General features: G+C 38.3%; 2 protein-coding genes across 2 annotated transcripts in view; one reads left to right on the plus strand and one right to left on the minus strand.

The window, feature by feature from the left end:
• The window catches only part of zgc:113423 (uncharacterized protein LOC569178 homolog), a 20,630-nt gene extending 12,200 nt beyond the window's left edge, over positions 1–8,430 (plus strand). The window contains exons 7-11 of the mRNA XM_056449695.1: positions 1,496–1,699; positions 2,438–2,559; positions 3,462–3,663; positions 6,378–6,581; positions 7,793–8,430. Coding sequence (XP_056305670.1) covers positions 1,496–1,699; positions 2,438–2,559; positions 3,462–3,663; positions 6,378–6,581; positions 7,793–7,932 — 872 coding nt within the window. The 3' untranslated portion in view covers positions 7,933–8,430. The remainder of the gene's footprint in view (positions 1–1,495; positions 1,700–2,437; positions 2,560–3,461; positions 3,664–6,377; positions 6,582–7,792) is intronic.
• Positions 8,352–19,839, minus strand: si:zfos-905g2.1 (uncharacterized). The gene is made up of 10 exons (XM_056449696.1): positions 19,611–19,839; positions 17,461–17,594; positions 14,015–14,173; positions 13,794–13,856; positions 13,211–13,270; positions 12,791–12,835; positions 10,788–11,223; positions 10,282–10,500; positions 8,799–8,935; positions 8,352–8,653 (listed from the first exon to the last, which is right to left on the minus strand). Exons 1-9 carry the CDS (start codon positions 19,837–19,839, stop codon positions 8,814–8,816), a joined length of 1,467 nt encoding a protein of 488 aa, XP_056305671.1. The 3' UTR covers positions 8,352–8,653; positions 8,799–8,813.
• Positions 19,840–26,966: the final 7,127 nt, after the last annotated feature.

Below are 26,966 nucleotides of genomic sequence, written 5' to 3' on the forward strand. Positions count from 1 at the left end.
TTTCCTTTATAATTTGAGTTATGAATTCCATTATTGCAATACTACTTGGTATCGTGATACTTCAGCTGGTATAGTATCATACGATTAACTAATGGTATTGCCACAACCTTAGTAGGAAGTTGCCATAGATATATACACAGATAGATACATAGATATCACATACGTACCCGGAGCATGCGTCAATAGCGTCGCCATATTTGTACAGTGCTCTCAGGACAAGTGTCATTCAACCGCACTACTCAAGACAGTGTTACTACTTGATAATGCTGGACTTTTAGCGCTGTGTACAGGTGTAGTAACGAGAAAACAAAGCACAAAGGCAGATCATTTGATGGGTGAACTTTTGTGCTCAACAGGTAACGTTATTGATGATAATACAGTCACCTACTGCATTCACTATAGGGCAAAGGAGCACCAGCTCGCACTAAACACACAGCTTATGCTAGTTTTGTTGAATAAAATCAGCAAACAAAGCAAAAGAAATATGACAATGAGATTCTGCGGTGCCAGAAACTTGTATTATTGTCGGCTAGTGAACGAGTCGTTCATAACGGAGATTCATTCACAAGTGAATCACTCCCTCCGTCAGTATGAGAAGTGAAAGCAGGAGAGGAAGAGTGTTTTAGGACACAGATAAGATCAAATTTAACAGGGAGGGTGTATATTTACATACGCTCAAACACAGGAATGCCTGAGCGGTCACTTATCGATCGATGTAGAAAAGTGATGTCGAATTATAAGTTTCGTAATTTAAAAAATTGCATACTGACGTCCGGGAAAACTCCCGATTATAGATATGTGTGTATATCTCTGGCTCTGGGTGGCCACAGTCCTCCACTGCAGCTTGGTCCAGCGTTCATTTCAAAGGAGCGCTACCCTGTACTAAAATGGCGGCTCTATTGACGCATTTTTTCCAATAGACAACACCAGGGTAGGCGACATCTAATGTATATATCTATGGGAAGTTGCTAGGCAACAGAGGCAGACGTTCAAAATCAAGGGGGAAAATAGCTAACGCTGAAATGCATGCGGTTATAGTATGGTAATTAAAGGTAAAGACTTTTACAGCTCTTAGGTGTTTTGTAATTTTAATAAAATAAACATGTTAGAAAGAAATCTACACATATTCAGGAACAGTCAGGGCATTATAGATGTGTGGGTTTTATTTCAACAAACTTATTAAATTACAAAAACTTAAAGCAGTCAAAATGACCGCCTCGGTAGTTCTAGTGCAGGGCTGTCCAGGCTCATTTCTGGAGTCTTGCTGAGTTTAGCTCCAACTTGCTTCAACACACCAGCCGGGAAGTCTCTAGTATATCTAGTAAGAGCTTGATTAGCTGCTTCAGGTGTGTTTGATTATGGTTGGAGCTAAACTCTCCAAGACACTGGCCCTCCAGGACCGAGTGTGGACACCCCTGATGTAGTGTTAATCATGCTAGAATAATAATCCAATCCACATTACTGCCTCCACCAGTGTCTGTTTCCTCTGTCGCAGGTTGTCTGGGGAGCTCTGAAAGAAAGGTGTTCATCTCCAGCTTTATTCTGCAGCGGGCGGGTAAAATGGCACGGCCGAGTGCTGCGGTGCGCTATCTCTCTCGAAACATCTTCACCACGAAGGAGCTTTCTCAAAGCAGCACCACTGGAAACCCCAGCAGATGCCTCCTGAGACTCGACACAAACAAGGTCGACGCCATCAGAGGTGAGCCGTTTAATTGTCATCTGTGTTGATCTCCTGTTTCAAAGTGGAAAATGAAATAAAATGTGTGTGATGGGACAAATTAATGTTGGTCTGCAGCTCTCCATGTTTCCAGCTCTCCATTATTGCAGATGTGAAGTGTTGTTGTGCTGATTGTAAAAGGCCTCCGTCAGTCCGTCATCACAATGCTTCAGCATCATTCTTCTATTATTATTCCCTCCAGAACTGTCTTGAGCATCTGTCCGCACTCCTGTCTCACGCCTCCAAAAGCCACCACATTTAGTCTTCATCTTCTGAGGAGCAGCTCATTTATTAGAGGAGAACAAACACCACAGTGGCGAATCCCAACAGTGCAGCTAACCACACTTCTCCCCGCCCACTAGTGACCATCTCTCCCTCATTAGCATATGAAATTAGTCTTATTTTTAAATCTGCCACTATGCTGACACACAGGCGTCTGTAGCTCCGCCCTCTTCTGTAAAGAGCACAATCTCATTTGCATTTAAAGCGACAGTCACCAAAACACCACAATTAGGATCAAAGCCTGAAAGGGTCAGTTTCAGAGAGCTGGAGAACATCTGTGTGCGATTTTTCTCTACACACTCTGGGGACGTCAGAGACTTATTTGACATCTTGTAAAAAGGAACATAATAGGTGCCATTTAAAGCAGTTAATTTTAGATATGAGTGGAGTTTACATGAGAAGTGAATAGTTTTAACACACTGCTGATGATTTCCTCAGAGTGGGCGGTAAAGCGATACCCAAAGTTCGATCTTCGTGAGAGTGGCAAAGACTGGAAAGTGTGTCTGTCTGTTATCAACTCAACCGCACGCTACTATCGGTTCATGGACAAGACACGCAGGGTGAGAATGACCTCTTCTACGTCACAAAAATGATGATTTGTTAATGCACATGAAAATATAACACCAATCAGCTTTTTTAATATACTGTCGTGTGAAAAAGTGTGGACCCCCTAAGATGTTTTCATGTTAAGACACAAATAATCTGATCTTTGGCAGGTCTTAAATGTTGTAAATAAACAGTCAAATGAACAACAACATGTACAGAAACTAACAGAAATAAGCCAGGCTGATCAATTAAAACCTAATCAAATTAACTAATTAATTACCGTCATCAACTAAAGTGTGATCAGTGTGTTGCTGTAGTTTATTAATATCTCCTGTTACAGAAAATGATGATTGTCTTTTATAATATACAGTTAAAGTCAGAATTATTCGCCCTCTTGTGAATTATTTATTAGTTTCGTCTCCAAATATTTCCCAAATGGTGTTGAACAGATTCAGGAATTTCTCACAGTATTTCCTCTAATGTTTGTTCTTCTGGAGAAAGTCTTATTTGTTTTATTTCAGCTAGAATAAAAGCAGTTTTTAATAGTTTTAAACTCATTTTAAGGTCAATATTATTAGCCCCCTTCAGCAATATTAGTTTTGGATTGTCTCCAGAATAAACCACTGTTATACAATGACTTGCCTAATTACCCTAACTTTACCCTAATTACCCTAGTGAAGCCTTTAAATGTCACTTTAAGCTGAATACTAGTAAATATCTAGTCTAATATTATTTACTGTCATCATGGCAAAGAGAAAAGACATCGGTTATTAGAGATCAGTTATTAAAACTATCATTAGAGATGTGTTGAACAAATCTTCTGACTGTTAGGAGGAGGGCGAATAATTCTGACTTCAGCTGTAGTTCTGATGAATGGTATTTAGACTCCGGATCTAAGTCAGTGTTTGTTTCTCAGCTGAAGATGAGAGAAAATGCCCTCTCAGACATGCGATCTCAGGTGTGGTCAGAACCGGCGGCTGTATCATCTGCGTGCGCAGCGACCGCAGAGATCGATGTTGAGTTGTCTGACAGCGACGGCGAACACAAACAACCCAAACTGCTGGTCAGTCGTGTGACCCAAGACTACGACACTCCTGCAGAGTGGGACGCCGACAGCGGTCAGTGCCCACCGGGCAGAAACATGCTTTCTTAGGTGTTGTTTCTAGTCTGAATATTTACATTTCAAGCTGAGACCAAGATTATTTAGCTTTCCCCATTGGCAGATTATTCAGCTCGTTTTAAGGAAAAAATACTTAATTTTGACTCATTATGTCTGATCACAAACTCACCGAGAATATGTTTCTAGATGTAGGAATTTAGATATTTGGAAAAGCATTTTGTGCATTGTGATTATTCAGTTTCTGTACCTGAATACTGTTAGACAGCCCAGACATTTAACTACGATAAATACCATCTGATGAAATTGCATTCATAACACTATATATGTAACCACAGAAAAATAAACAACCCAGGCTCATTCGGAATATGTGCCCAGGGCTACACTTTTAAGAACTGACAAATATGTATCCTGGACTACATTCTCTTGCAGTTTTTGTTTTCACATATCCACTAGAGGGCGCAGTGTACATTAAGCTACATAAGCTTGTTTTTGTTTTAGAAATGATGATATAGTTTACCTCATTGTCAGATTATTTTGCTTGTTTTAAGGAAAAACTCAATTTTGACTCATTATTTCTGAGAAAAAAAGACTATATTTTTGCTTGTTTAGAAAATGCTTCTTGATATAAGAATGTTTAGATATTTGGACTAGAAACAAGATGGAAAGTCTAAGTAAGACAAGCATTATTTGCAGTGGAGACAGACATGTTGCTTGTGTTGTCAGTATATTCATATATATTTTTGGTGGGGTATAGATATGAATGGTGGCTCATTTGGATTCATGATTTATTTTTGTTTACTTTCAGGACAACCAAAAAGCAATCGTACACATGCAGTACGTACTAGGGCTGCACGATATTGGACAAATCTGATATTGTGATATTTTTATTTTCAAATGTGCCCAGGGCTACACTTATGAGAACCGAGAAATGTGTGCTTGTGGTTACATATGGCTGCATTTTCTGTGTAAAACAAATGCTACAGGGCTTTACTGCTGACCCATTACTTCAACATAGACAGCTTTTCTGGTGTGACTGCTTTGCTTGGTAGCCTACCACAAATGTTTGGGGGTTTGAGTCTGACGAAAGACAGTTCCAGAAACCTAGTAAAACGAAACCCATAAACGCAGCGTGAGGTTGCGGTAAAAGCAAGACATCAAGCTATAGACCATGGGTCTCGAACTCAATTCCTGGAGGGCCACAGCTCTGCGCAGTTTTGCTCCAACCCTATCAAACACAGCTGATCCAAATAATCAAGGTGTTTAAGAGTCATGACACCTTCACTAGTTGGATCAGCTGTGTTTGAAAGGGTTGAAGCAAAACAGGGCAGAGCTGTGGCCCTCCAGGATTTGAGTTTGAGACCCATGCTATAGATGCACATCATAGATATTTACATTAGATGTCGCCTACCCTGTTGTTGTCTATTGGAAGGAATGCGTCAATAGAGCCGCCATTTTAGAACAGGGTAGCGTTCCTTTGAAATGAACGCTGAATGCGGGACCAAGGTGTAGTGGAGGACTGTGGCCATCCAGAGCCAGAGATATACACATATATATCTATGATCAGGGGTTTTCCCGGTGGTCAGTATGCTAACATTTTAGCGATTTGTTTGTGAGTGAATCACAATTCAACAAAACTAGCATAAGCTGAGTGTTTAGCGCGAGCTAGTGCTACTTTGCCTTATGGTGAATGCAGTAGGTGACTGTATTATCATCAATAACGTTACCTGTTGAGCACAAAAGTTCATAACATACAAAAACATGATCTTACCTATGAAATTTTCTGCCTTTGTGCTTTGTTTTCTTTGTTTGCTCGTTACTACACCCGTACACAGCGCTAAAAAGTCCAGCATCTTCAGATTGGCACACTGTCTTAACTAGTGCGGTTGAATGACATTTGTGCTGGGAGCACTGTACAAATATGGCGGCGCTATTGATGCTTGCTCAGGGTCCATATGCGATATCTAGTGTATATATCTATGGATGCACATGAGAAAGATGTTGAGGCTTCCAGAAATGTATAGAGCACCCTCTGGTGGATTTACGACAAATGGCATGTATGAGAAAACGTACTAGCGATGAGAGTAACGTACTAGCGATTGTCAGATATCTACACTGCGCCCTCTAGTGAAATCAAAAACTGCAAGAAGACATAGCCCAGGGTACATATTTGCCAGTTCTCAAAAGTGTAGCCCTGGGCACATATTTCCAATGAGCCTGGGTTATTTTTCTGCAATTTATTCACCAGATGGTTTGAATAGCTCTGTTTAATGTTTTTCTTGGCAGTCTACCTGTATTCAGGTACAGAATTAATTAATAACAATGCAAAAAATGCTTTTCCAAATATCAAAATTTTTAAATCAAGAAACATTTTCTAGACTCAAGCAAAAATATAGTTTGGTTTCCAGAAATATCAAGTCAAAATTAAGTTATTTTGCTTAAAACAAACTAAATAATCTGCCAATGGGGTTATAAATAAATAATAATATTGCTGTCAGTTTAAAGTTTAGATATTTAGACTGCACATATGAGCCTGTGTTATTCAGCGGTTGTTATCTGAGAGAAACATACCACTGACCAATCAAAACCCAGTATTCCAGACAGCCATGTAATAAGTGTTCTTATCCAGCCCTGTTTATTTTTGCATTTGTCCTGAAATTGCACTTACTGACACTGTTCTCAGTCGTGTTCTTCATTGTGTTCTGCTCTGATTAGTGTATCTGGGTCCGCCTCATCGGGGAGTGAAGGTTCCAGAGTTTGCCCTGTCTGCAGCACATCTGCGCACACGTCCTGAACTCGTGGCTCGATACCTCATCAGATTCATCTTCCCCGAGGACGTTCTGGTGCACAGTAATGTTTACGGTGGAGTGCGGCGCGGCATTCACGCTCTCGATCACAACAAGATCTCTGCACTGCGAGGTGAGATGCTCCATTAGCCCTTGTGTGCTGTCGGGGATGTAGAGTCTTCATGTGGCCGCAGCTTTCTCTGTTTCAGCACTACATTTTTTTGTCAAGTAGGGATGCTCCGATCGATCGGCATCGGCCGATAATCACATTTCATGTACTCGCCATTCTGGCCGCTATCATGAAGCGATCACAGGAGTTTGTTTATGAGTTTACAAGCAGATGAAGACGCACGTGCGCACTTGGGTTATACAGATGGCAGCAGTACAACGTGTGAGGAGGTATATGATGCATGGGAGTGTAAACAATCGCTGCCCAGCATGTAGCTAGTATGATTAGTATGTTTGTTAGTATATTGCTAGTATGAATTGGTATGTTGTTAGCATGAATTTAGTATGAATTAGCATGTTGCTAGTATATTTATAGTATGAATTAGCATGTTGCTAATATGATTAGTATGTCGGTATGTTTCTAGTGTGGATTAGTATGTTGTTAGTATGTCCAATGTAAAGTCAATGGCAGTTTTTCTTACAATGGAAGTCTATGGGACAGTTGCTAAGGTGCCGTAAGTGGTTGCTAGGGTGTGGCTAGTTAGTTGAAAGGTCATCAGTGATTGGCAGATTGGTAGTCTAAGTTAAATAAGCCCAATCTTAAGTCTGTATGACAGTCTGGCGGAAAGTTATGAAGTCGTAAAGTTTGGTCCAATGTTATGTCAATGGGACTTTTCGGAAATCGGTAAGTCGGATCAGTCGGAAAAGACATAGCAAGCAGAGTCAGACTAGTTTGAATGTTTGGTGCTAGTTTGGTGGTTGTAGTATGAACGGTCTAGGAGGAGATGCATGTAGAAATTAGTCTCAGAAGAAGACGACGATGAAAGATTACGTTTATGTAGTATAACTGTATATTGGCTTTCTCTATCCACCATAATGTTTAGGGTTATATGTAGCATCCTTAGTTTATTGTCTTGGGTAAGGAGAGATCTCCACTTAAGTATCATACTTAGAGGGAACATGTGCTTTATGCAATGGCAAAGTTACAGTGAGCTTGAAGCATCAGTATCAGCCAATCACCATGACCAGGATTCAGTACTCGGCCTGCAAAAATCCTGATTGGAGCATCCCTATTGTCAAGTAGTGCTACTTTCAGCTGAGTGTCTCTTTTTCCAGTACTTTTGATTAGCCATTAGCTACGTTTTCTAAGAATCTGTCACTTCTCGTCCTCCTCAGAGCACCTGTCGGAGCGTTTTCCCTGGATGAAGCTGCAGGAAGATGGAAGTGACTGGAAGGTTTGTGTGGGCTCTATAAACAGCGCCATACGCAAGTTTCGATACGAACGAAAGATGGGCAAAAAAAAGGGGATGCGCTAGCCTTGAGTACGCTAGCACATCCATTACAGACCTGGAGGTGAAATCTTCATTTGCAGAAGTGTTTGTACAATGAGTGAGTCGAGAAATTCTGCTGGTTTCGGGAACACTTTAGTTTAGCTCACTATTCATGCTAATAACTGCTGGCGTTTCATCTACCTGTTATTAAGATATAAACTGTTCATTAGCAGTAATAAACTAGGATCTTATTCTACATCTCTAATCCTACACCAATCCTAAACCCAACTAGCTATTAATAAACAGCGTTTATTAAGCTAGCAGCGTTAGTTAATGGATTAATACGATGGATTGTGTCCTAAACTCAAGTGTTACCGTTGTTTTTGTCCACAATGCGTGTCGTATTATTTGATTGTATGATTTATAATTCATTAATTGAATATTTGTAACTTGCAACAGACGAATCAAAGCAAAAAAAGTCTTTATTAGGCAAAATGATTAGGCAGTAGACATCAGTAGACATCAGTATTCAGGATGTTTAAATGACTAAATTAATATATCGATTTATTAAGAACAAAGAGGTGTTAATATATATTATGTATCCCAAACTTTTCCTTTTGATTGTGCTGCGATCAGCAGAACAGAACAATAAACAAACGTAAAAAACTGTTGTTCACGCTTCAATTCTCAAGACTGAGTTCAGACGTTTAGCTAAAGCTGTCAGGATTAAAAGCACACACAGACCCTCATTTCCTCTGTCGCCAACCTGAAATAAAGCACAGTAACACGGTTTAACTGATCATGCTTTTTAATCCATCGTAATTAGTCATGTTTTCTTGCCAATTAAACTTCTGGATGTATTTTGTAGGTTGAATATATCCTAGCACTAGCGGATGTCATGGAGAACACACCTCCTTTGGCGGATCTCATGTTTTTCCAGCTGTTTTCTTGAGGTTTTTGGTGATGTTATTGATCACCCCAAGACACTGCGCCCATGCCACGCCACGCACACTGATGTCAAACTGGGGGAACATCTCTGCTAGAAACTCTAAACACACACACACACACACGACTTCATCAAATCATCAATAATTGTAACCCTTCAGTTTAATTAAAAGTTCTGCTTCATTCACACATTCGTTTGTAATGTTTAAAGCAGGGGTGTCAAACGTAGAGCTCGCAGGCCGGATAGAGGATTCTGTAAAGTATAAAAATGACCTGCAATTATTCATTAAAAGAAACTGCTGTTCCAATTGTGTCCACTGGATGGCGCAATAGCAAACTGTTAATGTCATCCAATCCAGAACGCTGAATCGGTGTCAGTTTGACCGCCATCTCAGAGAGAAAGACCTCATCTAGACCATCATACCACACTGCGGTGTAGGCATGGGACGATAACCGTGTTCATGGTATACCGCGGTTTGGAAAAGTCAAGGTTTTAAAACCATCAAACATCTCTGTAATACCGTTCCTAAGGTACGAGTAAGATCTTTTCATTTAGTTTTTTAGGACAGCAGTATCTCCAGGAGAAAAGATCTCCAAAGATTAGAGCAGTAATCATAATACTGTGAAACCGTGATATTAATATCCAAGGTTGTCATACTGTCAGAATCCTATACCGGCCCATGCCTACGGCGGTGGTCTATGAAGAAACGTACTGTTTTACATTTCATCAGTTCAGTCGTATGTAAATGTTCCATTTAAAAAAAGAGGCGTGGCACCCAACCACACCCCTAAACCCAACCGTCATTGGTGGATAAGCAAATCGTATTAAATTGTACGAATGAGATCGTATAAATTCATACAAATTAGCCACTATGTTTGGAACCACATATCTTTGCGAGCAAGATGAGCTTTAATAAAGGAAAGCTCACGCACAAGCACTTGAAACACATCCTGAAGTTGACTGTTACTCAGGATGTGATGCCTGATATTGATGCACTGGTGAAAGCTAAAAGATGCCAGGTATCAGGAGTCTGAAAACTATGCAACCTCACTTAAAGTGCTGCATGAGACACCCTGATAGCGTTCTGCAGACATCCTAAGTCTGGGGAGTCTCCTGCATATGCATAGAGACTGCCGGATGCCTGCAAATCTCGCGTCCCGCCCCCCACAAATATGTTGCGCACCCCTTTCTCTCCCCACCTGTCTTCGCGTATGTCGGCGCGCACTCCCCTGCCCTCCCCCAAATCTGTTGCTTTTAGGTTATATATACACCATGATTTTACCAGTCCGGCCCACTTGTGAACAGATTTTACTCCATGTGGCCCCTGAGCTAAAATGAGTTCGACACCCCTGGTTTAAAGGCTTGTTCACAGGGATTAAAACTATTATGGTTAGAAATATACAGGAGGGCTAATACTTGTGACTTGATCTGTAAAAGGCTATATTCACCTCGAAGGGCCTCAATCTTGTTGGGGTCGAGCTGCTGGATGCCCTTAGCAGGGTTTCCGGTGACTGCGCTGCAGGACAGTGTGCTGATAGGGAAAAGAGAGTAAAGCACAGCAGCTACTGCTTTCTGGGGCTCCGTCTCCTTAAACACCTCCTTATACACACACTGCGGGATCCACACCTTACGCAGAGAGCTCCCAATCATCACTGAGGGGGGGAAAACTGAATAAAGAGATCCATTAATCAGTTTCTTACTAGTGATGAGACGTTTACAGACTCTAGGTTAGTCTTGTTCAGTGAGAAGATCCAAAAGGAGAATTAGGGCTGCACAGTATATGGGTCAGCATCCATACTGCAATGCAGGATATGTTAAGTCTGATTATTAAATCATTGTTAATAAATACACACACACACATTTCATTTAGTATTGTTTGCTCTGCTGCATGCATGTGTGTTTGCCTATTGTTTATTATCTGCATGATTCCCTCCAGAGTCTGTTGGCATCTTACCTTTGCTCTCATCTTGAACTGCGGGCTCTTCCTGCTTTGGATCAGATTCCTCTTTCTCTCTGTGCACATGAGCCGAGCTTTTCTTTCTCTTCTGCGGACGCTCAAGCTCAGTGTGAGCCCAAGAGTCCTGCTTGATTATCTGAGAGGGTGTTGTGTGGTCAGTGCTCGTCTGATCTGGTTTTGTTATGAGTGCAGTGTTTTCAGGAGTGTGTTGGTGTGTTCTGGTGCCGCCTCGTCCCCGCCGGCCGCGTCCTCTGCCCCGGCCTCTGCCGCGTCCCGTTCTCCCGCTGCTGTTTTCTGCCTGTTGGAGGTCTCCACCGTCTGCTGCCCGTCTCCAGGGAGGGTCCCAGCGGGAGTTTTTGTGCACTGCTGGGCCAAGACGCTGCTCTAAATCCCAGGACAGATGCTCTTCTTCAGCCGCTGCAGACGCCGGTCTCTGACAGATGCACGGTACATTACAACAAAATTAATTAAATTGATTAATGCATTACTGATTAGCAGGGCCAGACAGAATCTGCAGACATTTTAGGATATTTCTGGGTAGAATTTTGTATGAGATGATCAGCAGAATCATTTTGGGAGTGTAGTAACTGAAAACATGAGATAAATAACAACAGCTTTTGTTTAACGCCTAATTAGGTGCAGTAGGTGAGTGTCTTCATATTCAGTAATGATTAAAGGGCACCTAGGTTAGCCCTTTTTCCAGATTTAATATAAGTCTTGTGTCTCCAGAATGTGTCTGTAAAGTTTCAGCTCAAAACACCCATCAGATTATTGATTATAGCTATGTGAAGTTTCTATTTTATAACTCTGAGCAGCAGGTAGGTTTTTTTAGTACTGCGCCTTTAAGGCTCGTCCTCCTCACCCACTGTTCCTACGTGCCTGAATCTCCACCCTCGGCTGCCTCAGACAACAGACAGACATGAAGGAAGCAGATCTCACGTAGCGCTTGTGAGAAATACTACAGTAAGATCTTTACTAATGAGGATTTGATGCATTTGTTGTGGAGTTGCAACGATGAGCCGCACACAATGGCGTTACAAAAGTTCACACACAGTGCGGACATGCACACACAGACAGCGCGCACGTTTAGCTTTGCACTGTTTTTGCACGCAAATCTGGCAGGATACAGGTTAATCTCCACTGCTGTATGGATATCTGTAATGTTAATGTACAAAATAAACCTGATGTAATGTCCACAAAGCGGGACTGAAGCATCTTCTCTTATAATTATTCGGAGACGCGGCTGTGCTGATGAAGTAAAGCGAAGCTAAATCGCTGTAATTCATTACACACATGCTCTGTTTTAAAACATGTTAAACTTGTGAAACTCACTCTTGATCACGTTTGATGATGACTGATGATCCTAGCGAACTGAACAGAGCTTTTATTCCCGGCTGCTTTGAGCTCGTCCTGTCTTGTTGATATGATTACACACATGACTATCGGACATGTTAATACGCGCAGCTATCAATTCAGTGGGCGGGGGGACCGCACTCCTACGTAAAGTTGCGGTCGATCTGAAAACCGCTCTAAGTGGTCCACCGTTTATGTTGCTAAATTGAAAAAAAAAAAAAAAAAGCACTGGGTGTGTTTATATCACCCCAATATGACGCTCTATACACCATACATGCACATATGTCTGTCCAAACAGCTTGAAAAGTAGATTTTTCACCATAAGTGCCCTTAAATTAAATAGACACACTGAAGGCAATCTGGATTAATGTGGAATGATTTAGAGAGTATATTAACTAAACTTAAAACATGATGAAAATAACAATTGTTTCAATCCAATTACAAAAATACACATTTTAAACTACTCTGTAAAGTACAATTCATAAGAAAAACTGCTCAAGTACAGTAATCTGTACAAATCTAAATTTGTAATTGGTTACTTTACACCACTGCATGTGTATTAATTACACATAATTAACTATAATTACTCTAAGTACATGGAACATGCACACCCTTAAGATAAAGTGATAAATTCATTATGGACGAACCTTTGGCGTTTTCTTCCGCCTTGCTGTACCCCTTGCTGAGGATGGCTGTAGAAGTAGAGAAAGAAAACTTACAAAAGCCTCAGATAAAATATGCAAGCACAGTTAAAGACAAAGATTAGGTATAGAGGTTAGGGCTTCACAATCCATCACATCATTATTACAGCGATGATAGTAGACGCACTATACATCTGGCAAATGTGTCAAACTTATTTTATGCATTAAATGTTAATCGAAATCTGACGTATCAGATGAACACAGGGTGAAAATAAACACTAGAGGGCGCAGTCGAGACGAGAGAGAAAAGAGAACATCTGCGTAAACTGTGTAAATTAATGTTTGTTTTCACACAATGAAGCAAGCTAGACTGTTCTAGTTCACCCAAATGTGTGTGAGCTGTGGATCATAACCGGTGTATAATACCTCATTGGGCATCTGTCTGTCAATCTTCTGTTCAAGCCTCTGCACCGCTGCATGCAGGAACTGAAAGTCAACAAAGAGCTGAAATCATTCACAGGTCAGGAGTCGGTTCTTCATACATGGTTAACCTGGTTATGATTCTGTATAATCAAATATATAGGTGTAACGATCTTGAAACCAAACTGATGCATTGCAATATTGAGTTACTTTCCTAAAGGGTAAGGTTGCATTACTTCGTTGCTTTTGTGTTACTTTATCTGACCTGTCTGAAGCTTGATCTCTTTCAGAACTGCCAATTTTATTTTGTCTTTAAACAGAGGCGCTATAACCTTCATTTATTTACCTTCATTAAAACACATCAAATAATAATGTAGGATACTGTTATCTTCTTAAAGGGACAGCAGCTATTTATGCCTTTATTAAACAAACAACACACACAAAAGATAGATAGACGGGCAGATAGATACCGTGTTTGTATTGGAGCATTCAAAATCATCATTTTTTTTAATGCTGATGATAATAGAGTTAATAAGAGCCTGACTGTCATCAGATTTCTGAATGAGTCAACTAAAAACAGAGCTCTTACCCGACAGTGGTTCAGGACCTCGAGTAGTAAATTCTGCTGATCCTCCCCGACAACAGATGTGCTCTGGTTTAGGAAATAATTATGACATTCATTAAGGAAACATGCAACAAATTAAACAGTGAAGGTCAACTTTACAGCTTAAGCACAAAACAGGTGTGTTTATAAACTGAGGCAACACTGACTAGTATGAAGATAAAGGCTCATCCTAAATTTGATCAAACCTGTACTGGAGCATTTGGAAATACAGGAGGCTCCATCGCAGCTAAAGGACTGATTGCGGTGTCCAGCCCTGAAATCTCCACTGGACCTCTGGCTGAATCAGATGGAGGTGCAGCTCGGCCAAATGTGTGCTCTTCTGAAGGGACGCCCACGTTTATGTCCTTAATCATATAAGAGAATCCACACTCATATAAGAGAATCCACATTCATATAAGAGAATTCACATTCATATAAGAGAATCCACATTCATATAAGAGAATCCACATTCACATTCATATAAGAGAATCCACATTCATATAAGAGAATCCACATTCATATAAGAGAATCCACATTCACATTCATATAAGAGAATCCACATTCATATAAGAGAATCCACATTCATATAAGAGAATTCACATTCATATAAGAGAATCCACATTCATATAAGAGAATCCACAGTCACATTCACATTCATATAAGAGAATCCACATTCATATAAGAGAATCCACAGTCACATTCACATTCATATAAGAGAATCCACATTCATATAAGAGAATCCACAGTCACATTCACATTCATATAAGAGAATCCACATTCATATAAGAGAATCCACATTCATATAAGAGAATCCACATTCATATAAGAGAATCCACAGTCACATTCATATAAGAGAATCCACATTCATATAAGAGAATCCACAGTCACATTCACATTCATATAAGAGAATCCACAGTCACATTCACATTCATATAAGAGAATCCACATTCATATAAGAGAATCCACATTCATATAAGAGAATCCACATTCATATAAGAGAATTCACATTCATATAAGAGAATCCACATTCATATAAGAGAATCCACAGTCACATTCACATTCATATAAGAGAATCCACATTCATATAAGAGAATTCACATTCATATAAGAGAATCCACATTCATATAAGAGAATCCACATTCATATAAGATAATCCACATTCATATAAGAGAATCCACATTCATATAAGAGAATTCACATTCATATAAGAGAATTCACATTCATATAAGAGAATTCACATTCATATAAGAGAATTCACATTCATATAAGAGAATCCATTCATATAAGAGAATCCACATTCATATAAGAGAATCCATTCATATAAGATTATTCACACTCATATAAGAGAATCCACATTCATATAAGAGAATTCACACTCATATAAGAGAATCCACATTCATATAAGAGAATTCACACTCATATAAGAGAATCCACATTCATATAAGAGAATTCACACTCATATAAGAGAATCCACATTCATATAAGAATCCACATTCATATAAGAGAATCCATTCATATAAGATTATTCACACTCATATAAGAGAATCCACATTCATATAAGAGAATTCACACTCATATAAGAGAATCCACATTCATATAAGAGAATTCACACTCATATAAGAGAATCCACATTCATATAAGAATCCACATTCATATAAGAGAATCCATTCATATAAGATTATTCACACTCATATAAGAGAATCCACATTCATATAAGAGAATTCACACTCATATAAGAGAATCCACATTCATATAAGAGAATTCACACTCATATAAGAGAATCCACATTCATATAAGAATCCACATTCATATAAGAGAATTCACATTCATATAAGAGAATCCACATTCATATAAGAGAATTCACACTCATATAAGAGAATCCACATTCATATAAGAGAATCCACATTCATATAAGAGAATTCACACTCATATAAGAGAATCCACATTCATATAAGAGAATTCACATTCATATAAGAGAATCCACAGTCTCATTCACATTCATATAAGAGAATTCACATAAGAGAATTCACATTCATACAAGAGAATCCACAGTCACATTCATATAAGAGAATTCACATTCCTATAAGAGAATTCACATTCATATAAGAGAATTCACATTCATATAAAAGAATCCAGTCACATTCATATGAGAGAATCTACATTCATATAAGAGAATCCACAATCACATTAATATGCTTATTCAGAAGATCCTCACACAGGTGAGTGGGTTTGACAAACCACCTGTAGAAACATTCTTCTCTCCATACCCACCAGACACGTTACTTAGCCCCTGTTTATACTAAAACGTTTTAATTTTATAACTTTTGCTACAGTTACGCCTTCAGTCCACACTACCTCAGTTATCGAGCCCTGAAAACGGAGTGTTTTGGAAACGCCGAAAGAGGCTGTTTTGGTTTTAAAACGCTGCTGCTCCATGTCAGTATGGATGGGGGAAACAGAGACATCTGAAAATGGAGCAGCAGCATTTTAAAACCAAAACGGTTGCTGTCCCAATTCTTGGAGGTAAATTTTGAAGCCCTTCCCCTTAACACTCGTTTTTCAGGGCCAAGGGGAAGGGGTAGGGGTACAAAAATAGAATTGGGATTGGGCCAAAGTTCAGTCTTGCATTGTCTCCTTGTAAGTTCAGACTTTGCAAGTTCGATATGGAAAACAAACTCATCAGGTAAATCTTCTAGGAGACATTGTGTACTGTATAACGTCATTCAAAGCACCCTGTCTACACGGTTTCACTTTCTTAACAATAAAATGAAAACATGATAAGGGAATGCCTATTTTCATTTTAATATTAACAACTTAATAGACATTCCAAGCACAGGATGGGTCTATCTGGTGTGGCAGAGTTCATCACAGCTCCAATACACATCTCTGCCATTTGCCTTACAGTAACCATGTGCTTTTCACCATACACAATTCATCCTCTCGTGATCTTCTTTCATATAACTCTCTCATGATTGGTGTCATTTGACAGTTTAAGACTTCAGTATTGTGATAAAATCACAGAGACATTGATTTATATCAATCTACAATCTATTTACTATAGTTGAGTCATGGCCTGAGGAGAGTACGTTAACGTATGTATTCTCCCCCACTTCAGCTGGTTTTGGGGGTTGGTATTTCACTCATGTTTGACAATGCCTTGCTCAGGGTATAAGGAAAGGTAACTGTTGATCTGGGAGAATGGCTTTTACTCTGCATCTCCCTGGTGTGTAGCAACATATGCTGACAAATTTTCACTGTCTTTGTTGCACAGCAGTGCATATGTACAGTATATTAGCTTGTTTAAATATACAGACAGTAGAATAATTGTGTAACTTAATAAACAACTGTGCCTGCATTAAAGCATTGAGATTCTCTCTATCATTGATGATAACAACTTAAATGGAGTCAGATTAATTACAATGGAGTCAGATAAATAATTAATTTAAACACGCCATCCTTCAACTACTTTCTGTTTCTGATTATTGGTTTAGAATAGCAGCGTAAGCGTCAAGCCTTACAGTTTGATAGTCATCAGCTGACCATAAGATTTCTTCTCAATAAGATTTATAATTGGCAAATATTACTTTTCTGAAATGACATTAAGCTGAAAGTCTGAACGTCCGAATATGAAACCAAACGCACAAACCCCTACCCTATCAGCAGCACTGTTCAGATTTGTCTCCAGCTTTAGTCTCTGCTCAGCCAGAAATGTCTGTCGGCTCTTATTCTGTGCTTTCAAACTCTTCCTGGGGGATTGTTTTGGACGAGACTCTGAATCCTGATCGTCTGAAAGAGAAATTAAAGAGGAAATTAACAATAAAATATGAAATGGATGCAAACGTGTCCATGGGTCAAAGGAGAAAGGGAGTTTATATGCAACAAAATAGTGTCACAGAGCCGTCATTGGTTTCCTCTACATTTTAATTCATTTATAAAGCTCTCATGGTCTACGCTACAGGGAACTTATACTTGTTACGGCTGTTTAGTTATTTACTTTCTTTCATGTGCATCCAGTGAGGACAGAGCAAATCTCAACGGGACTATCCTGGTAAAACTCAGCAGAAATCAAATAAAATGATGTGAATGTGTCCTGTTTATTTCAAGAACACAATAAATTATGGCAATCATACATTTCTAGCATGATTCACAGAAGATATGAAATGTCATTCAATTAAACGATGTTTTATTAAAAGGGAATATTTAGAGCAGGAATCACCTGACGACATGTTATAATTGTGTTTAATAATCACATCAGAGCCACCAAAATACGTGTTTATTGTCAAACTTTAGCTACTATCCTTCAAACAACTTGATTATAAATTAATAATCATTTAAAATAATCAAATTCAGTGTGATTACTTATTCTTTTATACATTTTCACAGTACAGGTCAGAATAATCGTAATTTCATCCTCATTTTGACTTCTTAGTTTCACAAAGGTTATTCGAAACGAGTAGCTATGTTGCTTATATTTAAAATACATTCAATAACATCACTTCTCTCATTTAATTTGAGGCGGACGCTGAAATATATTCGACCTCCGCAGTTATTTCCTCTTAGATGGTTCATTAACACAAAAATTAATATTTACTCACCCTGAATGAGTTTCAATATGTTGAAAACCTGAAACCATTGACATCCTACTATAGAAGTCAATGTTACAGGTGGGGCAGCACGGTGGCTCAGTGGTTAGCACTGTAGCCTCAGCAAGAAGGCCATTGGTTCGAGTCTCAGGTGGGTCAGTTGGCATTTCTGTGTTGAGTTTGCATGTTCTCCCCGTGTTGGCGTGGGTTTCCTCCGGGGGCTCCAGTTTCCCTCAGTCCAAACACATGGGCTACAGTTGATAAACTACATTGGCTGTAGTGTATGTGTGTGAATGAGTGTGTATGGGTGTTTGCAGCTGGAAAGACATCCGCTGTGTAAAATATGCTGGATAAGTTGGTGGTTCACTTCACTTCGGCGACTCCTGATGAATAAAAGGACTAAGCCGAAGGAAAATTAATGAATGAATACAGGTTTTCAACATTTTTCAAACTATCTTCTATTGTGTTCAATAAAGAAACTCACACAGGTGAAGGGTGATTATGATGACAATATTTTCAGTTTTGTGTGAATTGTCCCTATAAATGCAGACAAAATCTGTGCACCATTCACACACTGACGAAAACATTAATAGCTAATAAAAATAAATACTGTGTATTTTTAAAAGCTAAGACAATATATTGTGGTGGTCAAATTAACTGGTCTTACACCTGTGAATTTGAGGAGCAATGTTTGGTTCTCAACTAACAACCATAACTCCACTTGTTTATTGGGGTAAAGTTGGTTTTAAATTCGCACATTCAGACTTTCACCTAGATATAATGCCAGAGAAGTATTGTTTGCCAATTATAAATTAAGAAATCATATGATCAACCAATGACTATCAACGTACAACCTTGTTCACAGTCAAGTATAATGCTAATGTTGCTTTCAGGTTATTCTTACATGCTATTTCAGACGGAATAAACAGTATAGGGAGCGTGTCACAAGTTTTGCTTATAACAGTACATTATTATAATTAACCTGTATTAGTATATTCATCTTTATGATTTTATTGGACGCCAAAATCCTAATGTGCAAATATAAAACCAACTTTACCTCAATCAGTTGTTTAATGAGGGAAAAAGTTAAGTAATCATAAAGCCCTCTTCGCTTTTGTAAACTTTGATTAGAATGACTTAATGAGCTAGTGTTGATTGTAACGTTAATGAAGGTAATCTAGAGATGTATGACTTTAAATAGGACACAAACCCTCCTAACCTCGCTCCTGAATGTTTCTTCTCCAGGTGGAGTCTTCGGATGAGTCTGAACCATCGTCTTCATCTTCCTCACAATCGGAGGACTCAACAGGAGCAAAAATACTGAGGTCCATCTCTGGATCTTCATCTTCAAGCTTCACTACGACGAAATGACTGTTTGTGTGCTCTTCATAACTGTTCGAGCAACTCTGAGGGCGAGAATCTGCGTCCGAATTAACTTTACCCTTCATTTTGAGAGTCCTGGCGCACAATTTCCTCGGAGGAAATGCTTATTTGAGCCTTTCCGGCGAATCAGCAGATTGTTTTTAAGTTTAACACACACGCTTAGTACATTTCATGAGGAGCGGAGTTTGTGAAGCAGCGGATGGATATCAAAACTGCTCCGATACTCACTTTTATATTTTTAGTGATACTTTTGTTAGATGTTTTTTCAGTGTAAATGTGGTGAATGTAAAAACTGTTTATCACTTAGGTTATAATTTATCACTAGTGTGGAAATAAGAACATGAAGTGTTTGGCGAATAATTGTGCCGGAAAGGGACTATTTCTTCTTCCGCTTTGCACATTATTAAGCAGAGCACGAGCGGATAACCCCGCATGTAAAAGATGTTATGAGACCAGACGTGTGACCCATAGACCACAAAAGCAGTCCTAAATTGAAAAGGTATATATATATATATATATATATATATATATATATATATATATATATATATATATATATATATATATATATATATATATATATATATATTTGGCATTAGTCAAAAATGTTGTATTCTTCACAATTATTGATTTTTATTTAATAGCAAAAATCTTTAGAATATTAAAAATAAGATCATCCTCCATGAAGACATTATGTGAAGTCCCTATCATACTCTACGCTCAATTTTTGTATTAGTAATGTGCATTAATAAGAGCTTAATCTGCACAACTTTAAAGGTGAATTTCCCCCTCAACATTCAGATGTTTTAACCTTTTTTCCGAATAGGATACCAAATATTGTCCTATCCTGACATACATCATAGTTAATCTCTCAGATGAATAAATCTCAATGTTGAAAAGTTATGTTGTCTATTGGGGTAATGTTGGTTTTATATTAGCACATTAAGACTTGGATGAACTATTCTTTTAAGGATACGTATATGGTGAATTTATTTATGTTTACTTTTTAAAAGTGTCACATTCAAAGTCACTTAAATCCCCTTTCTTCCCCATTCTGATGCTCGCTTTGAGCTTCAGCAGATCGTCTTGACCATGTCTACATGCCTAAATGCATTGAGCTGCTGCCATGTGATTGGCTGATTAGACATCTGCGTTAACAAGCAGTTGGACAGGTGTACCTAATAAAGTGGCCGCTGAGTGTATACAGGTTGTATTGACTATGATCACAGAGCCGACCAACATGTGCGCTTGTAATGGTTTACAGCCTGCGTATACAATAATTTGAGCTAGTTACGTTGTCCATTGTGGTAAAGTTGGTTTTATATTATCACATTAAGACTTGGATTAACTATTAAGGGTGAGTATATGGTGAATTTATGTATATTTACTTTTTAAAAGTGTCCCTTTTTCCCACTTGAGCCTATAGGCTGAAATGTCTCTGTCTCTGGTTTGGGGAGCAGAAGACATCAGTGACTAGCAGATGTGTGCAAATGTGCCATCGACATGGAGGCATATCCTATTGGTAGAGCAGAGACATTTTTACTGCAATCAAGATCTTTCATGGTAAGTATTGTTTATAAGATCAAGTCTTATTCTGCACTTCACCTTTAAGACCAGCAGGTGGCGGTGTAATAACACCACGTGGAAACAAAAGTGTCGATTTAGAAATCACTTGTTATCAAAACAGTCTGTTTCCTTTGCTTGTGATATGCTTTTTTCTCTCTCAGTATCATTTATGGTATCTGTTGTTAGCTGTTTGTAGGTATTAATAATGCACATCACTTAAAGGGGGCATATTATACTTCTTTTTAGACTTGCTATGATGTTCCTAGATTGTATATGTAAGTTTCATTACAAAATACCCACAGATATGTTTATAACTCTCTGAAACGGACCCTTTTAGGCTTTGATTCAAATTGTGGTGTTTTGTTGACTGCATTTGCGCCCACAGAACTGCCGCTCACTGGATATTTCCTCTTCTCTCTGTAAACCCTATGGTTGTGCGTGAAAATCCCAGTAGATCAGCAGTTTCTGAAATACTCAGAGCAGCCCGTCTGGCACCAACAACCATGCCACATTCAAAGTCACTCAAATCCCCTTTCTTCTCCATTCTGATGCTCGCTTTGACCTGCAGCAGATCCTCTTGACCATGTCTACATGCCTAAATGCATTGAGCTGCTGCCATGTGATTGGCTGATTAGATATTTGCATTAACAAGCAGTTGGACAGGTGTACCTAATAAAGTGGCCACTGAGTGTATACAGGTTGTATTGACTATGATCACAGAGCCGACCAACATGTGCGCTTGTAATGGTTTACAGCAGGCATGTCCAAGCTCGGTCCTGGAGGGCCGGTGTCCTGCAAAGTTTAGTTCCAACCCCAATCAGACACACCTGGGCTAGCTAATCAAGCACTTACTAGGCTTTCTAGAAACATCCGTGCAGGTGTGTTGAGGCAAGTTGGAGCTAAAATCTGCAGGACACCGGCCCTCCAGGACCGAGTTTGGACACCCCTGGTTTACAGCCTGCATATACAATAATTTGAATGCCAAACAAGATCTATAGCTTACCTTTCTGTAAATAATGGTATTAATTAAATAAAATGTGGTAAATCAGACGCTGTAGTCACTGTAACTGAGTCTAATTTGCATATAGCGCTGAGTTTGGTTATCAAACTCATATTATTTAGCATTTGTTTCTTGGGGTCAAGTGTAAATGTTTCAGAATGATCCAAAAAAACACATGAAGTGACCAGGAGTAAACAAACCAAGCGTCTGCTAAATGACTGCATGTAGAGGTCATGTAAACAGCTTCATGACAGAACTTTGTGTAAACACATAAGCACATGCAGCTTTCAGGAGGAAAGGTCACACACAGATGAGGACAGCATATTTGAGCATTATTGCTGTTTGTTTATGTATGCTTGAGACAATCTAGCGTAGATTGATTGAGAGATGAGGTGATGAGTTATGCAGGTATAGGCCTCGGGTTATCGGGTGCATTATTGAGACGGTGAACCTGCGATGAGTGTAAATACTACAGTAATTCATATTAAATAAAGGTGTTTATTTTAAACCATAGTAGATGGCACGGTGGCTCAGTTGTTAGCACTGTGGCCTCACAGCAAGAAGGTTACTGGTTCGAGTCTGGGCAGGGCAAGTTGGCGTTTCTGTGTGGAGTTTGCATGTTCTCCCCTTGTTGGCGTGGGTTTCCTCCGGGTGCTCCAATTTCCCCCACAGTCCAAACACATGCGCTATAGGGGAATTGATGAACTAAATTGGCCGTAGTGTATGAGTGTGTGTGTGTGTGTGTGTGTGTGTGTGTGTGTGTGTGTGTGTGTGTGTGTGTGTGTGTGTGTGTGTGTGAATGAGTGTGTATGGGTTGCAGCTGGAAGGGCATCCGCTGTGTAAAACATATGCTGGAATAGTTGGCGGTTCATTCCATGGTGGCGACCCCCTCATGAATAAAGGGACGAAACAACAGAATTATTGATATTTTTGGGACAACTTAATTGTTTTATGTTCAATCCACTTAAATTTGTAAATACAATTAAGTTAGGAAAACACGAAGGGATTTTTTACAGTGTATAGTAACAACTAACAAAGCTATAAAATATAATTACTTATCTTTTATTACATTTAAGGTTTAATATCCATTTGATTTGGTAAACAAATCAAGTTTCTCATATAATATAATATCCAGGGTGGGCCATTTATATGGATACACCTTATTAAATAGGAATGGTTGGTGATATTAACCTCCTGTTTGTGGCACATTAGTATATGTGAGGGGGCTCATGAAAGAATACAGTTAATACGTTAAAACCAAGCACACCGTTGTTTTTCTTGTGAAATTCCCAAGAAGTTTGATGTGTCACATGACCCTCTTCCTATTGAAAAAACAAAGGTTGGATCCAAGATGGCCGACTTCAAAATGGCCTCCATGGTCACCACCCATCTTGAAAAGTTTGCCCCTTCACATATACTAATGTGCCACAAACAGGACGTTAATATCACGAACCATTACCATTTTATTAGGGTGTATCCATATAAATGGCCCACCCTGTACTAAAAGACCATTAAAAATATGACTATTGTACTGTATTATAAATAAATCTTGACTGAATTTCACTGTACAGATTTTTTGCTGCCTTTAATTTTGTTTACTTGACTCAATTTAAGTTTTTAAGCTGCATCAATCAAACTGACTTAAATATTTTGTTAAGCTTTGTATAACTAAATAAATAAAGTTGAAACATCAATGTCAAAAATATCCATAAATTAGCAGTTTTTGGTGTTTTGAGATTCATGTTTATTTATGCTGATGAATTGCATTATGGGACTGTAAAAGTTGTAAAAAATAGCTTTTACTGACCTTTCTGTTAGTTAGCATTGCTATGTTGTCTGGGTTGGTGTTGTATATTACGCTGCAAAAGAAATCTGGTAATAAACAGCAGCACATTTTCTGTTATTTTACAGACTTGCATATGTATTATTTCTCATGCAATATACTGTATCAAACTAAAATGTTGATAAAAGTCACTTTATTAAACTAACATAAAGTTTTCTGCAATGATAAGGTGCATTATACTGCAATACACCACAATTTACTGTAGTAAATCTAAATTCCAAGTCAAATCGTGTTTTCTTTTTAACTTATATTACATTAAACTGACTTAAAACAGCTTGTATAACTTTAAAATAGTAAGTCAGAAACACAATATATAACTTAAACTTAGTTTATTAAGTTATATTACATAAACATATTGATCATATTTTTTACAGTATAAAGAATTCATTACAGTTTATCAGTTCACGGTATTAACAACCCTACAACAGCGACAGCACTCAATAACAAAGTGTTGTAGATGCTTTTTATACAGTATAATACACTTTACTGTATATAATAATTACTATAAATAACTAGTGTTTCTTGATTATTAAAGCAATGTCATGTAGTGCTTTTTACTTCTATGGGCAATGTGGAAGCATATAAATGAAGTGTTTGGTTGCAAATGCAACGTATGTCTTTTCTCTTATCTTACTTCGTATTATCTCTTCATTTATAAAGCTAATTTCTTTGCTCGTTAGTTTTGATGTTTTTTTGGCATTGCCGAGAGCTGTCTGACAAGTTCAGACTGCCGAATATGATGAATGCATTCAGCTTTATTATACACACGTTCTTATGATAATCTCATCTAATCTCTGTGTGAAGTCAAATTCTGTCAGGATCTGCGATATCAGAGAAGCATGTGATCGGCCTCACCCTCGTCTCTCGGCATATGTGATGAATAATGCATGTTTTTGCCTGCGGTAGCTCTCTCTTATCGTTTACCCACACGAACACGGGAGAACATGCAAACTCCACACAGAAACGCCAATTGACCCAGCCGAGGCTCAAACCAGCGACGTTCTTGCTGTGAGGAGACAGCGCTACCCACTGTGCCGCCACGTCGCCCTCCTTTATATATTATTAATTATTATTATTATTATTATTATTATTATTATTATTAATAAATATTTTATCTGTAGTGATCACTTCTACTACATAGATAAGCATATTTTGTTGTTATTTTTATTTGTTGTTAGAATTCCCGTTTGCTTTAGTAATGTATCTTAACCCTCACGTTTAGAGACAGACCATTTAGAAACAGGTGATTAATAATTATATGAACGTATGATCTCATACAGCCGTCCCCCCACTTTTAAAATGTCCGCTACGGCCTTGGTTTATTATTATGTTTCTGCTCCATCAACAGACTTTACATTGACTATAAGAGATTGTGCTGGTATATGTGGACTTACCGTAGCCCTAACCCTAACCTTACAGTCTACTAATACTCTAAATACTAAAAATGAGTTGGCATGTAGTTGCAATGTAACGTACCGGTTTTCAGCTTTCTTCAAAGATTTTTTTCTTTTGTGTTGAACTAAAGAAAGAAAAGCCCATAAAGGTTTATAACCACTCGAGGGAGAGTAAATAGTGACGTTTGGGTAGCATTACACTGACTATAAGAAACTTTGCAAGTGGACCTACTAACCCTAACCTTACTAATACTCTAAATAGTAAAAATTAGTTGTCATGTAGTTGCAATGTAACTTAAAATCAACCAAATGTGTTAAAGGGACCATCAAAATAAAGTGATACCAATATTTTGAAGAAAGCTGAAAACCGGTAACCATTGACTTCCATAGTAAGAAAAACAAATACTTTAGAAGTCAATGGTTACCGGTTTTCAGCTTTCTTCAAAGATTTTTTCTTTTGTGTTGAACTGAAGAAAAAAAGCTCATAAAGGTTTATAACCACTCGAGGGAGAGTAAATAGTGAGTAAATTGTCTCGTTTGGGTGACATTACACTGACTATAAGAAACTTTGCAAGTATATGTTGACTTACTAGCCCTAACCCTAACCTTACTAATATTCTAACTAGTAAAAATTAGTTGTCATGTAGTTGCAGTGTAACTTAAAATCAACCAAATGTGTTAAAGGGACCATCAAAATAAAGTGATACCAATATTTTGAAGAAACCTGAAAACCGGTAACCATTGACTTCCATAGCAGGGAAAACAAATACTTTAGAAGTCAATGGTTACCGGTTTTCAGATTTCTTCAAAGATTTTTATTTTCTTTTGTGTTGAACTGAAGTAAGAAAGCTCATAAAGGTTTATAACCACTGGAGGGAGAATAAATAATGAGTAAATTGTCACGTTTGGGTAGCTTTACACTGACTATAAGAAACTTTGCAAGTATATGTTGACTTACTAGCCCTAACCCTAACCTTACTAATACTCTAAATAGTAAAAATTAGTTGTCATGTAGTTGCAATGTAACTTAAAATCAACTAAATGTGTTAAAGGGACCATCATTATATACCAATATTTTGAAGAAAGCTGAAAACCGGTAACCACTGACTTTCATTGTAGAAAACAAAAATAACATGGCAGTCAATGGTTACCGGTTTTCAGCTTTTTTCAATGATATACTCTTGTGTTGAAGAAAGAAAAACCCATAAAGGTTTATAACCACTCGAGGGAGAGTAAATAATGAGTAAATTGTCATGTTTGGGTTGAACTGTCCCTTTAAGGCAAAAGAAAATGGATGGTTATATTTTAGTTATAATTGCTAAACCAGAACAAACTGTCATTTTAATGGTCTGACATGACAGTTTCACTCTGACATGACAATCTCGGAAA

Source organism: Danio aesculapii, chromosome 23 (genome assembly GCF_903798145.1).
Source record: "Danio aesculapii chromosome 23, fDanAes4.1, whole genome shotgun sequence".
Classification (NCBI taxonomy): domain Eukaryota; kingdom Metazoa; phylum Chordata; class Actinopteri; order Cypriniformes; family Danionidae; genus Danio; species Danio aesculapii.